Genomic DNA, 16,990 nt, shown 5'->3' with positions numbered 1-16,990 from the left:
AACCCCCAATTTTAAAAACACTCAAACTTGGGAAAAACTTATCATGAAAACAAACTAATTATAAAGTGCAGGACCAGACAATTGAAATGGAGTATATTTCTTGGCATGCTAAACCCAGTAAATACACGATGCTAAACTCCTGACAAGTTCCAATTGGATAATAGCAGGCTTCCCGTGCAAAGCGCTTTGTACCAGCCAGAACTCCAGCCACATCCATTGTAGAAGCAGCTCTCTTATCTCATCCTCTTCGCTACCCATCTAATTTCTTCCTCAGCTCAGCGCAATGGCGGCCGCTCTCCTTTCCTTCTCTGCAGCCGCTGCAACTCCACGAATCCTCTCATCTCAATTCAAGGTGCGCTCTTTCAGTTTAATCTCTTCATACCCTTTTTCTCGATCTCAATTTCGTTCAATCTCGATTTCTCAGGGGGAAGCTCTTCGCCTCCGAGTCCGGCAACAGCAAACGGCCAAGGCCTCGGTTCCCTTCAGAGTCTGTGCTGTGGCGTCGTCGTCTTCTTCCTCTGATCGTTTCAGGCTTGATAATCTCGGCCCTCAGCCGGGGTCTCGGAAGAAGGCGAAGAGAAAGGGTAGAGGGTATGCCGCCGGGCAGGGTGGTAGTTGTGGGTTTGGGATGAGAGGCCAGAAGTCTCGCTCTGGACCGGGAGTTCGAAAGGGGTTCGAGGGGGGGCAAATGCCCCTCTACCGCCGACTCCCCAAACTCCGGGGAATTGCTGGAGGTGATGATGAGCTTATTCTTTTGACGGAGATCCCGTTTTTTGTTGTAATTCAGATCAGTTTTCTTGTGATTTTTATGTTTCAAGTCGACCCATCTCGTAATGTAGTGGCTGCATTTCTTTCTGGTGGTTTTGTTTCTGGGTTTCTGAGAAGGAGAATCTGTTTTCTCATAATTTAGATCAGTTTTCTTATTTTTTGGTCTTTCAACTCGACTAAGCTCTGTATCCAGTTGGTTGCATTTCTTTCCGGTCACTTTGTTTGAGCGTTTCTGAGAAGAAGAACCTGTTTTCTCAGAATTTAGATCAGTTTTCTCTTTTTTTGGTCTTTCAACTCGACTAAGCTCTGAATCCAGTTGTTTGCATTTCTTTCTGATAACTTTGTTGTGCGTTTCTGAGAAGAAGAACCTGCTTTTCTCAGAATTTAGATCAGTTTTCTTATTTTTAGGTCTTTCAACTCTACCCATCTCTTAATCCAGTTGGCAACGCTTGTTCCATGTCCCTTTGATTCGTGGGACTATCTTTGTCTACGTTGTCGGAGATACCATGTTTTCCAGGGAAAATGGGATAATCCATTTACCCATGCACGGAATTTTCTTTCGGGGTCGGTTTTCTTATAATTCATATCAGTTTTCTTATGATTTTGATACTTTCAATCTGCCCATGTCTAAACATAGTAGCTGCATTTCTTTCTCGTAACTTTATTTTTCGGGATTTTCTGTCTTTCGTCGTAGATGTTGCTGGAGACACCATGTTTCCCAGGAAAATTGGGACAATCTACTTATTATATATGGAAATTTCTCGTGATTTAGATCAGTGTTCTTGTAATTTTGATCCATCTATTCAATCCATCTCTTCATCAAGCGGCTGCATTTCTTTTTTGTCCATTTGTTTCACGGTATTTCGTGTCTATAATCATATATGTTGTGGGAGAAACCATGTGTTCCTGGAAAACTGGGATAATTACTTACCCATGTGTGGAATTTTCTTTCAGAGTCCTCCAAGTCATACGATTCTCTTGCTGATCCCGTGATTGGAATTTTTTATTTTAATTTCTAGGGATGCATGCCGGTCTTCCGAAGTACGTTCCTGTGAATTTGAAGGACATTGAGACCGCTGGATTCGAAGAAGGAGAGGAAGTGTCTCTTGAGTCTTTGAAGGAGAGGGGTTTGATCAACCCAACTGGGAGGGAGAGGAGACTTCCGTTGAAGGTATGTCTCTCTCTAGATTCGGCGCGCTGTTTTAAGCAGCCTGTTAATAGGTCATGTTGTTCCTTGTTTTAAGTCTGGGTTTCACAGATGGAGGGATATATTAATTGCTAGATAGTTAGGTAGGTGGGTAGATAGAGGGATAGGTAGAGATTAAAAAGGATGTAGCGCAGTAGACGGGTTGATAAACAGACTGGTGCTCGGATGGATAGATTGATTCATATATAACTAAATAGATCTGTTTGTATAGAGCGTATAGAGAAAGAGATGGAAATATACAGAAAGAGATGAGTCGATCATTAGAGTAGCAACTGAACTGAATAATAGATAGATTTATAGATTTATTGATGGAAAACAAGAGAGAACTCATGAAGAGCGAGAGGCGGACTTATACATATATCAGTAAATGGGAAGATTGACTGATGGATAAATAATAAATTAATAGAGATATATGAACAGATGATGGAGGAAAAGAGGAACTTATGGATGGATGGATGAACAGATGGGTTGGTGAACAGATTTACTTAGATGTGCAGAGAGAGATGGATAGAGGGAGATATTGCCAAGGTGTTCAACAGTGGCGATGGATGGAGAGAGTGGGAGACATGTTAGCATATTGGTAGATGGTGAGATAAACAGATTTACAGAGAGGGAGAGGGAAAGAGATGAACTTCATTCTGGAAAGATTTGACTTGAGGGTTGAATTGTGGTTTATTCTTCTCTGGTTTCAGATACTTGGGGATGGAGATTTCTCTCTGAAGCTGAACTTTAAAGCACGGGCCTTCTCATCGGCGGCACGGGAGAAGCTCGAGGCTGCAGGTTGCACGCTTACCATCCTCCCTGGCCGGAAGAAGTGGGTGAAGCCCTCCGTGGCCAAGAACCTCGCACGTGCAGAGGAGTACTTTGCCAAGAAGAAGGCTGCCGCTGCTGCCGCTGCTGCCACTGCTGAATGAGCTTTCTTCCTCTTTCCAGACCTCTCAATCTTTTCACCACCCAAAAAAAAAGGATAAAGGAAAATTTGGTCTTGTGCTTTACCCATCCCTCTTAATTAGTTTTTGTTCACCTTCAATTTTGGGTTATATTTTTCTTAAAAAAATTGTCAATTTTCTCTTTCCCCTTCTCGCCTCACTTCTGTGCTTCGGTATTGGTCTCTGTTTTAGCGAAAACCTAAACCTAGACTTGAAGTTTGCTCCTGATAGCCGCGCCTGCGACTGAATAAGCCTTCTTCCTCTTTCCAGACCTCTCAATCTACTCACTACAAACCCGCCCCCCTCCAAAAAAAAGGCATAAAAGAAAGCTTGATATTGTGCTCGACCCGTCTCTCTTTGTTTAGTTTTTATTCACTTTCCATTTTGGGTTATATCTTTCTTGAAAAACTATCAATGTTTACTCTCCCTTTCCCAACCTGGTTCTGGGTTCCGGAATCTGTCTCGGTTTTATTAAAAACCTAAGTCTAGCACAAAAGTTAACTCCGGAGCAGTTTGCGAAGATGAAGGCTGCGGACGCCGCTGCTGAATGAGCCTTCTTCATTCTTCCAGACCTCTCACCAAATAAAAAGATAAAGAAAAAATGAATCCAGTTCTTGATTCATCCCTCTTAATTAAATTTTCTTCAACTTCAATTTTAGGTTATAATTGTCTCGAAAAAATTATCATATTTCTCTCTCCCTTTCCCACCCACTTCTGGGTTCCAGTATTGGTCCCAGTTTTAGCAAAAACCTAAACCTAACACTGAATTTAACTCCGGAGCACTCCGGAGCACTGCCAAATAAGCAATCTTTCTCGTTCCACTCGTCTCAATCTATCCGCAACCCCCTAATAAAAAAAAGGAGAAAGTAAAATTTGATATTGTTCTTGACCCATCTCTCTTAATTAGTTTTTCTTCAATTTTGGGGTTTATTTGTCTTTAAAAAAAATCAATTTTCTCTCTCCCCTTCTCCCCCTCTCCTGGGCCCAGGAATCAATTCCAATTGGGCCAGCGCGTGGCCCATTAAACCCCGGACTCCAAACAGTTCTTCAATTCCATTGGTTGGGCCAGATCGAATACGGCTGTCCCGACGCGATCCTGGCCGTCCATCTCCGAACGATCCATCTCCGATCCGTATAATTTCTCGTTGTAGTTACTATTTAATCGCGGTTTCATATATTTCGAAGAACTGCGTTGAATCCGTTTCCAGTTTTCGCTTCTGGTGGCGTTTGTCTCGCTTCAGGTTTTATCCCTTTCCCCCATTCGCACGCATTCCCACGCTCGGCAGCGCGGATTTGCGGCGGAAATGAAGGTGTTCGTGAAGACTCTCAAAGGCTCTCACTTCGAGATCGAAGTGAATCCTGAAGACAAGGTCAGTTTCCGTCTGATTCTGTGCCTGTTTGTCTGATTTTGATTTTGCGTGTTGTTTGCCGATTGCGCCTGATCTGGCGGTTAAACTTTCTGTTTGATGTTTTGGAGGGGATTTTTCGCCTAATTGTGGTTATTGCTGACGGCAGAGCTAGTATGATGCGGTGATTAGGGTTTCTATGAAGGCCGATCTTTGCAATTCCGTTGTTAGGTTTCGTGCGTGAAGTCTTGAGTGGCTTTCGTTGCTGTGTTGTTCCATTTTTTTCGTTTTTATTGCGGATTGGTACCTTTTTAGCGAGAGATGTGGGCAGCTCTGGCCTTCAGTGAATTGTGCCTTACTCTGCACTTCAACAGAAGTGTGAAGTTTTTGGGGATTGATGGTTTTTCGAAACTCCGACGGATTTTTCGGTAATTCTTTGCATCCTTTATTTCACACGTTTTAATTCTGAATTCTAGTGGATGCGGAGTATGAGTACCCGAAACAGATTTATTCTTCTTGATGTAGAAAAGGTTCTTGTCTCTTTGAAAGGACGATTTACATGTGAATTGAGCGTGGTGATTTTCTTAGCTTGACAATTAAATATCACTCCAATGTAACTTTCCTTCCATGCATAAAATTTATTCACCTCTATCCACCTTTTTGGTGAGTACGACAACCAGCCTGTCATTTTGAAAGAAATGAGAAGGGCTATCTAATTTCGATAGCTTATGCTAAATGTTGAATGGCACGATCTCCATATGGCGAGATAAGTTGGTAATAACCGCATCAAATGCGTGGAAACCTCCACCAGGAAAAAAGTATTTACTATGCCAGAGATGCATAAACGTGATTTCACTTGGAAGTATTTGAAAGTGATCAAAGGAATTAAATGTTGTGGCATTCAGTGGAATTCATCTTAGGCTTCAAAAATGATGTCCTCATCTTTGAGATCAGTCCGTTTGCCAATCTCATATTTTAATCTAATCTTATTGGGGACGCTTTCTACACTGTGATGAATAACCTATTGTGGTTGCATATTTTGCCAAACACGCCAATTCTATCTGCTCCCTTGACTTTGCGTGCTTTTACATTCTTCCCTTCAGGTTGGTGATGTAAAGAAGAACATTGAGACTTCCCAAGGGCAAAATGTATACCCAGCGGACAAACAGATGCTCATTCATCAAGGGAAAATCCTTAAAGATGATTCAACATTGGAACAAAATGGTGTCTCTGAGGCGAGTTTCTTGGTCATTATGTTAACCAAGGTAAGTAGATGCTCTCTAACAGTGGAAACGGGACGGAGTCTTAGCTTTTTGTGTTTAGTGGAATTTTATTTTTGGCGTTCAATCACTATTTGTTAATTTTGATATCTAGAAAAACCTATTGGATAAAGGTTTCTCTAGTAACCCGTCAGTGATTAAGTTTGGCTGTTTACCGTCATGTGATGGTTTGGTGAGAAAAAAATTGCTTTCCTTGTTATGTCATGGATGTTAAATTGACTTTTGAATTATAAGTAGTTGATATCTCTTGTACTCTTGATATATTGAGATTATTTTTAGTCTCTATGTCATACTTTTAACATGGGTTCATTCATTTGAATCATATTTTACATTCGTTGGCATGTTTCACCTTGATCACACGCTTCCTAAACACAATTATGGTGGGACTTAAAGACAGTTGGTGCTATTGGCCTCTTTGTTAATAATTTTGCGTTACTTGTTTTCTCTCAGCTCTCTGTCTCGTAATGTTCGTCGCCCTATCGTTTGATGTCTTCCTGTTTTTTGTCCCATTAGAAGCATTCCTTTTGCTTATCTATTATATTCCCTGGCCGCTTTGGTATTTTTTTCTTAAAATAAACTCTGTTATTTACATCAATCCTTATGTTTGCAGAGCAAACCATCATCTGCTGGAACATCTACTGCAACCCAGGTTTGAAATTTTGATTAACGTATAGTTTACATATATCATATCCACGTTTATCTTTACCCTTATCCTTCCGCATCAGATTTACATTTGACTTATTTACTTGATAATGGCCTGCCATCTATCTTTGGTGGGCCAATGGAGCGTAAAAATGTTGGTATTTTTCCTTTTCGCTCTAAACCTTTAGAAGACATGATCTAAAACCATATTTATTGTTAGGCGGGGGAATGCCTCTCAGAACAGGCAATATTTACATGCCAAGGACTCGGCCATACTTTTAGTACGAGCAAAATGCCTTGAACGTAATGTTAGGAAATACAAAGTCAGAGTAATCTCTTGTTGAAGAGATTGGACATGGGTGATGATCATGACCTCATTGTGCCTATAATTCAATAAAAATAGAGTGAAGGGCATTCCGAACATCTCTTTCTTTCTATAAACTACTGTATATCTGATATGCTTTCCCAACCCTATTACGGATACTTTAGTCCTTTGAAATAAGTGTAGTTCCTTTTTAATACTTGTAGCCCTCCCTTAAGGAGGGCAGTTAGAATTGGCAGGAAATCCTCCCAAAGGAACAGGGCTGCCGATTTGGTTCTGTTGTTATTGGTTCTTTCCTTTTTATTTTTCCGCACTTTCTTTCCAATACCCTCCAGAGACCCACACCCTGGTGTCTATAAATACCATTAGTTTATAAATGCAGTTGTTTTATTTCATGCTGTGATGACTTACCGTTGATCTGAATGAGGCGCAGACATCGACACCCAGTCCAGAACCTGCAGTCACTTCAAGCCCGGCAACACAGCGGCCTCAAGCTCCCCGAGAGCCAGCCACAATGTAAGTTGACCCATCCAGCTGATCTCTAAATTACTCGACAGCATGGCACCTCATGCTGCCTCTGCTGATTCTCGTCTGCAGTTCATCGACAGCAGAGCCAACCCCAGCTACGCCTGCGCCAGCAGCAGCTGGCCTTACCTCTCCGTAAGCTCCGCCACAATCTTCAACCATCTCACAGTTCAAACAAAAAAAAAAAATCTTCATCCATCTCACTGTTTCGGGGAAGTACTGACGTGTTTTCTTCTGCGAATCGGTCCGGAGCAGCGCACCGGCAGATGTTTATGGCCAGGCTGCATCAAACCTGGTGGCGGGGACTGGTCTGGAGGAGACCATCCAACAGATACTGGACATGGGTGGCGGGACATGGGACCGGGACACCGTTGTTCGGGCCCTTCGCGCTGCATTCAATAACCCCGAAAGAGCCGTCGAGTATCTTTACTCTGTAAGTCGTCGTTCCGCCTGGATTAGCCGCTCCCGGCTGTGTACAAAACTCATCGTACTATGTGCAGGGTATTCCGGAGACTGCAGAGGTACCGCCGTCATCCGCTGCGGCAGCCCCTGCTGCGCCAGCTGCTGCGGCAGTGGCGCCCCCGCAGCCAGCGCCGGCACCAAGAGGGCCGAACGCGAACCCTCTGGACTTGTTTCCCCAGGTTTATTCATCGTATTTTCCTATTTTCCCTAATTTTTCGGTCTGTAAATGCCGTGCTATGGTTGCAGGGTCTACCCAACTTGGGTGGCGGTGGGGGCGACGGCGGCGGTAACAGTACTCTTGATTTCCTGCGGAACAGCCCCCAGGTGGGTGCAGTAGCCCCTGTTTTGTAGGTATACTGTTTCTTCACGCCGTCTCTCTCTCTCTCTCTCTCTCTCCTGTTGCAGTTCCAAGCGTTTCGGGCAATGGTGCAGGCCAACCCCCAGATCCTTCAGGTATCTGTCTCTTTCTCTCTCCTAATCTATTTTTTTTCTTTCTATCTAATTTGCAAAATTAAAAATTGTGCTCTTTTAGCCTCTACTCCAAGAGTTGGGCAGGCAGAACCCGCAACTGGTGCGAATGATCCAGGAGCACCAGGCAGACTTCCTCCGGCTGATCAACGAGCCTGTGGAGGGCGAGGGGTTGGCTCTATCGCTCCATCTCTATCTCTATTTCTCTCTTCATATTTATCTGCATCTTTATGTCTTTTCTCTCTCTCTCTCTAGTTCTCTCATTCTCAATCTATATAGCTAACTTTGATGCTAAATGTCTATTCCTATGGTTTTTTCTCTTTTTTATCTCCCTCATTGCTTCCTACAATGCCATGTAATTGACTGGCAATTCTCTTTGAAGTAATGTGCTCGGGCAGCTGGCAGCCGCAGCGCAGCAGGCGGTATCCGTGACTCCGGAGGAACGCGAGGCGATTGAGCGGGTAACCTTCGTCGGTTGACATGGTTTTACGGTTTTCCCCCTTGATTGATCGTCTTTCTAACTGCCGGCTGCAGCTGGAGGCGATGGGCTTTGATCGGGCGCTTGTGCTCGAGGTGTTCTTCGCCTGCAATAAGAACGAGGAGCTGGCGGCTAACTACCTGCTGGATCACGGCCACGAGTTTGATGAGTGACGGTCGCCATGGCGAGATGGCGGTGTCTCCCATCCACCCTTTGAATAATGAGGACTCCCTTTGATGATGATGATGATGATGATGCTGATGAGAATGATCATGTTTATATGCCTCCTGAGACTATCTTCTGGCTAGCCTGAGTTTCGTCTTTCCATTCACACCCTATGCGTTGTTTAGGTAACCACCATTTTAACCTATGTAGCAGAGCAAATCAATGATCCTCCCTTTCTCTTCATTTTTCTGATTCATGATCATCATCATCATCATAGCAAAGCCATCTCTCTCTTTCTCTCTCTCTCTCACTCTCTTTGCATTACTAAGTGCTGAAGCCTAAAATCCTCTCCCTCTACAACCTTCTAAGATGCAAGCATTCTGGATCCTCCCTTTCTCTTCATTTTTCTGATTCATCATCATCATCATCATAACAAAGCCATCTCTCTCTCATCTCTTCTCTAAGCCATCTCTCTCTCTCTCTCTCTCTCTCTCTCTTTGCATTACTAAGTGCTGAAGCCTAAAATCCTCTCCCTCTACAACCTTCTAAGATGCAAACATTCTGGATTCTTCCCCTCTTCACCTTTATATTTTCCTATAAGTAAAGTCAATATGGTGGTTCATGTTCTCAATTGATGAAAATTAAACCTGGAGAAAGTGTTTTCCAACAACTTAGTGAAGAAGTTAACTGGTAGTGAAATAAGAGGATTTTCATTAAGAGGAAAATATGGTGATGATCTAGGGGATGACTTTGCCACATCTTACATTCATGAACCATTTGTTATAAATAAAATAAAGATATGCACTTAATTAGGAGTCATTTCAAACTGGATGGAAGATTACCTCCCTCAAAGATGTTTGTTGCCTTTGGTTTCCTGACCTTCTACGTACCATTTCTTCTTGCCCAGCTAGTGTCTATTTTCATTTCCTCGACATCCTAAATGACAGTCTTTCGGAGGTTCTCATTCTGCATTCGCTGGATGTGAGATGATGCTAATTAAATCCTCATTAATTTTTACTAGTTATAAGGTGAGGATATGAGAGAGATTTTATATGGTGAGCACTTTTACTAAAATATGATCTTGAACTAATGATGCTTTGATGGTCTCCATCAGATTTTACCATCATAATCATTGAGTATAGAGTCAACATATTTATCTTTTATATCCCCTCGGCAAAATGATAACATCAAATCAGGTCAACGTAAATATGATTTTATACATCACATTCATTTTTAGGTTTGCACTTGCATCATTCTACATTTAAGGATACATAGAGAAAATCATAATTTATTTTCCTAAGTCCTAATTTTATTGATTTCTGAGGTGCACCCATTTGACTCCTTAGAGTTAAGTGCACTATCTCATGGATTCTTGAGTTTTATTTGCATGGTGAATAGAATGGTGAATTTTGCATGAAAATGGGAGGAAGCAATGAGTCCAAGCCACAACTAGACTGGAAAATAAATCCAAACCATGGATCAGATCATAAAAGAGACCCATGGCTTAATACATAAAAAAATTCTTCTTCAAGCCCATTTTAGTTCTATTCAAGAATTTGACCAAATAAGGGCAAGAATGGTGAGACTAACCTGAAATTTGAATAGGAAAAGTCCAATTTTAATGGAAATGAATACCAGTGGATCTAGGATATTATTCAAGTAATTATAGCCCTCCAAACCCTTGGAATTATACCCAAAATCTTGGAGAGTTGGGACACTCTTTTTAAAGGGTTAATATCACGGTACAGCCCAAACTAGGTTGAAAATCTGAGAGCTAACCTTAGCTTTTTTTTTGGTACGGTATATCCCAAACTCACTAAGTCGTCTGCGATATATCCTGGTGATGACGTGGAGTTCATTGTGGCTGCCAGGTGGATCTTCGGCCAGATTTTGACCTGGCAGAACCCACCTGGCAGCCACGCTGGATTCCACGTCATCGCCGGGATATGTCGACCTGCCAAGGGTTTTTTGATAAGAGAGAGAGGGGCATTCTAGAGAGAGAGAGAGAGGCGGCCTAGAGAGAGAGAGAAGGAGAGAGATGTTCTAGAGAGAGAAAGAGAGGTGTTCTAGAGAGAGGCATTTTTTAGAGAGAGAAAGGGAGAGAGAGGCGCTCTAGAGAGACCCGACCTCTCTCTCTCTAGAAAGAGAGGTGTTCTAGAGAGAGAGGCATTTTTTAGAGAGAGAAAGGGAGAGAGAGGCGTTCTAGAGAGACCCGACCTCTCTCTCTCTCTCTTGAAATAGAGGTGTTCTAGAGAGAGAGGCATTTTGTAGAGAGAGAAAGGGAGAGAGAGGCACTCTAGAGAGACCCGACCTCTCTCTCTCTCTCTCTAGAAAGAGAGGTGTTCTAGAGAGAAAGGCGTTCTGACGGACTTTAGTCGGGTCTCTCTCCCTTTATCTCTCTAAAAAATGCCTCTCTCTCTAGAACACCTCTCTCTCTAGAACCTCTCTCTCCTTCTCTCTCTCTAGGCCGCCTCTCTCTCTCTCTCTAGAATGCCCCTCTCTCTCTTATTAAATAACCCTTGGCAGGTCGACATATCCCGGTGATGACGTGGAATCCAGCGTGGCTGCCAGGTGGGTTCCGCCAGGTCAAAATCTGGCCGGAGGTCCACCTGGCAGCCACGATGGACTCCATGTCATCACCAGGATATATTGCAGATGACTTAGTGAGTTTGGGATATACCGTACCAAAAAAAAGCTAAGGTTAGCTCGCAGACTTTCGACCTGGTTTGGGCTGTACCGTGATATTAACCCCTTTTTAAACTCCTCCACTCTCTGTGTCCCATCTTAGATTTCTGCCGCCAACTTGTTATTGGGGTACTACTATATCAGATTTGTTTGATCCTTCTTGCTCTTCAAGATTGTGTGAAAGAGGGTTCAAAATTGGTCAAGATTCTCGAAGAAAAACACCTCTCTGCTCTTGGGGAAAGGGACAGATAGGTTTGTGTCAATTGAATTTTGTCACCGTTTCCTCAAAGCAAATAGTCAAGGGGGTAGCCTAGCTGAAAAAAGTTATAACACATCAGAACACAATAAACAATATCTCATGTGGAAAAGGCTACATAGTTTTTTGCCACTTCATGCCACTCCCCAATTCTTCTGCCCGACAATATCTAACTGCCTCAAAAAGTTCTCCCCAATGTGCAACTGCCCACATATTTTACTTCTGGCGTGCTGGTGAGGGAGTTTTAATTCATTAAATTTATTTTATTTTCTAAAATATGCCACGAGTTTCTTAATAATAATATAAAATTAGTAAAAAATATTCTTAAATATAATATTTATTTTAAATAATTTTAGTAGTTTTCATTCATTTTAGCAAATTTTCATCATAAAAATATCTTAAAGTCCAAGAATATAAAAAATAAAAACTCTACAATATATATTTTGACCAAAGTTTATTCTCTTATTACCTGCTCCTCTGTATTTTAACCATTCATTGAAATACTATGTGTTGGCATATCCTTCATATTTGTGGTGGAGTTATGACAAATAGCTTACCACCCTCATATGTGCTTCACATGATCATCTTCAAGTCAATTTTGTGACTAGCCAGTCTTCACATGATCATCTTAACATATAGATAATTTCTTGTCAAGATGGGTATTTGATGATCTCCATAATAATTCTTTGCCCATTGCTTTTTAAATAATTTAAGGATTGGTATTGCTTAGAAATCCTATTCTATATATAATCCCAAAAGTGATAAGTTGAATTTTTCTTTGTAGTGATAAAAGACCTACTTAACTCAGTGGTTAGAGTATTGCTTTCATACTGGAGTCATTGGTTCAAATCCAATAGTAGGTACAACTTATTAGATACCAGTTATTCCGGTATCTAATAAGTTTTTATACTCATTTCATTTTTTTGTTGTATTTCTTAGATTAGACTTAATCTCATTGTTTTCCATTTTTGGGCTCAAAATAGACAGTCTTGTCTAATAAAGAACTTCTTTTTATTGTTCCGATGCATCAACATCAACTAGCGGAAATAACATTGATAGCCTCTACTCGTGTCTTAGCTCGTCTTAGAGCTAGATTAGCCTCAATTGCTTGTCTTTTACCTTCTGCTTTACGCAAATTTTCTTCCGCTTTTTCAAGAGCTTCTTGAGCTTCTTGCGGATCAATATCAGTACTTATCTCTGCATCATTTCCTAGAATGGTGATCTCATTATTACCTACTCTAGCAAATCCGCCCATCAAAGCCACCGTTACCCATTGGTCTGTTAGGCGTATTCTCAATAGACCTATATTTACAGCTGTGGCAATAGGAGCGTGATTTGGTAATATACCAATTTGGCCACTATTAGTCGATAAAATGATTTCTTTAACTTCTGAATCCCAAACAATTCGAGTAGGCGTCAGTACACTAAGATTTAAGGTCATTTCTTCAAATTTCTCTCCACTTCTAAGTTTATAGCTTTCGCAGTAGCTTCATCGATGTTACACACCAAATAAAAGGCCTGTTCAGGAAGACTGTCTAATTCGCCTGAGAGAATAAGTTTAAAGCCCCTAATGGTTTCTTCAAGGCCAACATATTTCCCTGGAGAACCAGTAAATACTTCCGCTACAAAGAAGGGTTGTGATAAGAAACGCTCAATTTTTCGTGCTCGTGCTACGGTTAAACGATCCTCTTCGGATAATTCGTCTAATCCAAGGATAGCGATAATGTCCTGCAGTTCTTTGTAACGTTGTAAAGTTTCCTTGACTCTTTGCGCAGTTTCATAATGTTCCTCACCAACGATTGCAGGTTGTAGCATGGTTGACGTTGAATCTAAAGGATCCACTGCTGGATAAATACCTTTAGCAGCTAATCCTCTTGATAGTACGGTAGTCGCATCTAAATGCGCAAATGTCGTTGCAGGCGCAGGGTCAGTCAAATCGTCTGCAGGTACATAAACTGCTTGAATAGAAGTTATAGATCCCTCCTTTGTAGACGTAATTCTTTCTTGCAAAGAACCCATTTCTGTACTAAGGGTAGGTTGATAACCCACCGCAGACGGCATTCTACCTAATAAAGCCGATACTTCGGATCCTGCTTGGACGAATCTAAAAATATTGTCAATGAATAGCAGTACGTCTTGTTCATTAACATCTCGGAAATATTCCGCCATAGTTAGAGCGGTCAAACCAACTCTCATACGAGCTCCAGGCGGTTCATTCATCTGACCATAGACGAGAGCTAAAATATAATATAGGTAGTTTCACTACTGATTACATATCTTCTATATTATGTGCACAGGAAAAATGTGGAAATAATATCCTAATTATCTTTATGCCTGTGCATGGCGGTGGCCTTGGAGGATTTGGATGGAGCATAATAGTCCAAGAAGGAGAATGCATGCTCAATGGCTTCACGAAGATAGTGAAATATGGATACTCATCCCATTCTAAATTTTCAGTTACAATGGAATCATGAATTTTAACCCTTGAAGCTCACAACAATGAGAAATCAAGAAGAAATGGGAAAGATGAAATTAGGAAAAGAGAGAAAGAGCATTATGATACTCATGCTTTGGGCATACATAGTCTCTTTTATTGTCCCTCCCTCATTCAGTAATTTAACCTAGAATTTTATGGCCATAAGGACAAAGTCTTTTCATGGGTCCACATTGTTCTACCTGCTTTAAGTATATGTAAAAAGTGTTTGTTCATCAATCAATCATTGCAAAATGCATTGATCTGGAAGAAATATGAATCCTTTGTAATCGTCTTGACTGTTGAAAAAATCTTGTTCTAGTCTCAAACACAAAAAAATACAAAAAAATGTTTCTTTGCTTCATCAGTGTTATTCAAAACCCCGCAATCTTTAATCCATCACCACCAAAGTGTATCATTACTGCACTACGTCACACCACCTTCTGCTTTTATTGTGCAATGATGACCTACCTATCAATGTTCTTGCTGACCTATTTATGCCCTGATTCTTTCAGATCATAGATCACTGGCTATCAAATCAATACAAATCCAGGTTGTCTATCACCACCCCTCTCTCTCTCTCTGTTCCCCCCATTTCCATCGAGCCTTTGTGTGCTCGAGCACATTCTCTTGATGGCATCTATTTCTTTCTCCAAACATAAAGTCTTCCCTATTTTCTCATCCTTAATATAAGAAAAAAATCATCGTACTACAAGCCTGTAGTTTGAGTCTCTTACTTGACCTGAATTCCCTGTATAGTCTTTAAGGTAAAATTGCATAAATACTCTTGTCTATGTTTTAATTAGAAATACGTGAAATAAGAATAAATTTAAAATTATTAAGATTATAACTCCATAATTCATATTCCAATATACCTGAAATCATGGGTGAAATCCACTATGTATTAAAATCAGATTATGGAGAGTATCTGATTTGTTTCAGATGAGGAAAGCATATGACCATGGCAAAATGGTAAATACCTGATTCTGAAATTCTGATTTTCTATAGGTTTTGAAGTGGCCAATCATAAGTATATTTATATGTATATACCATTGAATCAACTTGTGGCTTTATATATGTGAAATTTTAATGACACCATTTTCCTAGATCATGTTCAAGCAAATGTACAATTACATGTATATACACTAATTCTTTGAGGTACCACTAAAAGGTCCCATGGAGGCACATGCTCAAAAATTTAGTTTTAATTGAAATATCTTTATGATTTGTAAATTGTATATTTTATTTTTTAATATATTTTGATATGGGATTAACCATTTTATAGTTTTCAGTTGAAATTCAGGGTGGCCAGAGGTGTGTAAAAGATCTAACTAAGTCCCATTGCCATATTGTGAATAAGAAAAGAAAAAAAAACTGATATAGGGGCTTCATGCAAACGTGGTCTGAAGCCTAAACATAACAGGCCTTTTAAAAAACCTATATTTTAATATTTACTGTCAATATTTGGAAAGAAGATTAAACCTTTAAGGTTCATGCCCATTCCTAATAAATTTTTTCAGGCCGTGAGTGGGCAACTATAATATAGGGCAATGACAGTGGCTGACAGGGCAATGATGATGGGCATTGACGACTATCATATCTAAAGAGGCGCCATGGTTCCAATTTAATAACAACTGTGAACCCTCTTGGTGATCAAATAATTAGAGAATGGATCATTGAGATCCTTCAATGTCAGTTTTCCCTTTCGTATAGGATAGTGGATTATCACAAAGGATAATAAGAGGGAGCAATCCATGGTGACAAGAAAGATCCACAAAGCATCCCACATCAATCAACGATGAAATCATGTCTTTGTTGACCTATTAAAGAGTCCAATGATATCTTCGACAACAATATTGCTTTCGCAAACAAAAATGTTTTATTCAGCATTTAAAGGAGGAAGAATACTGTATTATTCACTGGAGCATTTATTTTTTCAATCTGAGTGCATTAAAAACCTTAGATATGAAGTGAGGAAGAATACTGAAACAGAGAAGCGAAGAGACTTATGGGCAAATCTAGAGGAAGATATTGCTGGCACTAGAGATCTAAATCTTACGATGATCCCCAACCCACAACCTAATATGGTAAGTATAAATCTGAATAAATCATATAAATTTCACATGTATGAATAAAAATAACAATAAAAAATTGAGTAATATTTTTTCATAATCAAACACCTTGCCACTATCTCATTATCTGATTAATCTTCAGTATTTTCTTATCAAATTTATGTAAATAAAAATTATAAAAACTTCATAATTTTTTAGGATCCAAATCCCATCTCATTCTGCATCTTTTATGCTTGTAGATTAAAAATAATATGATGTCATTATAATAATCTTGATGACAATATTTACATAATAATATGTGTTGTTTTTACTCTTTTTCTCTCATTTAATTCCTCTTTTCTCTTTCAGATTATTTCCCTATTTTCTACTTATTGACACACACACACACACACACATATATAGTTCCTCGCATATTTATAGCTATATCTAACCATAATCTATTGACTAATAATGCTGTCCCATACTGATGCCACAATTTTATTATCTCTTTTTCCCAGTCTTCTAATTCTTGAATTAGTTCTATCTTTAAATTCCAGGCCCCATGGAGACTGACTCAGTCTAGTATGCCTCCCTGATTAACATTAAAAAATTTAAATCTCACTTAATCACTTCATCTCACAAAAAATAACACCCTGAATTTGGCATAATTACCTCTTCTCTATGGAGTCTATGTAATCTTATATACCTTCTCGTTGGCCATTTAAGTGCTACCCGCTTTCCAGTGGCATTCACCATGTTTCCTTCACCCTCCCTGAATTCCCTCTCACAATCCGTAAACTTGACATCATGAAAAAATAATCAAGTATATCATGCATATTAGATCAATTTATGCATATTAGATCCCTATTTCATGTTGTCATGGTTTAAGGCAAATGAAAAAACCTTTACAGAGATTTTATGACTTTTTGAGAT

The 16,990-nt window shown here is 40.1% G+C and overlaps 2 protein-coding genes across 2 annotated transcripts; both read left to right on the top strand.

The window, feature by feature from the left end:
• Positions 1–193: 193 nt before the first annotated feature.
• RPL15 (ribosomal protein L15) lies at positions 194–3,056 on the top strand. Its single transcript, XM_078588719.1, has 4 exons — positions 194–352; positions 425–734; positions 1,788–1,939; positions 2,668–3,056. Exons 1-4 carry the CDS (start codon positions 284–286, stop codon positions 2,887–2,889), a joined length of 753 nt encoding a protein of 250 aa, XP_078444845.1. The 5' UTR covers positions 194–283; the 3' UTR covers positions 2,890–3,056.
• A 1,023-nt stretch (positions 3,057–4,079) lies between these two features.
• Positions 4,080–8,758, top strand: RAD23D (Rad23 UV excision repair protein family). Its single transcript, XM_078588718.1, has 12 exons — positions 4,080–4,274; positions 5,354–5,515; positions 6,141–6,179; positions 6,928–7,010; positions 7,092–7,154; positions 7,275–7,452; positions 7,520–7,660; positions 7,728–7,805; positions 7,887–7,934; positions 8,014–8,120; positions 8,332–8,410; positions 8,484–8,758. The coding sequence occupies exons 1-12, from the start codon at positions 4,209–4,211 to the stop codon at positions 8,598–8,600; spliced, it is 1,161 nt and encodes a 386-aa protein (XP_078444844.1). The 5' UTR covers positions 4,080–4,208; the 3' UTR covers positions 8,601–8,758.
• Positions 8,759–16,990: the final 8,232 nt, after the last annotated feature.

This window comes from Wolffia australiana, chromosome 16 (assembly GCF_029677425.1).
Source record: "Wolffia australiana isolate 7733 chromosome 16, ASM2967742v1".
NCBI classification, from domain to species: domain Eukaryota; kingdom Viridiplantae; phylum Streptophyta; class Magnoliopsida; order Alismatales; family Araceae; genus Wolffia; species Wolffia australiana.
This window is presented reverse-complemented; position numbering and strand designations above follow the sequence as displayed.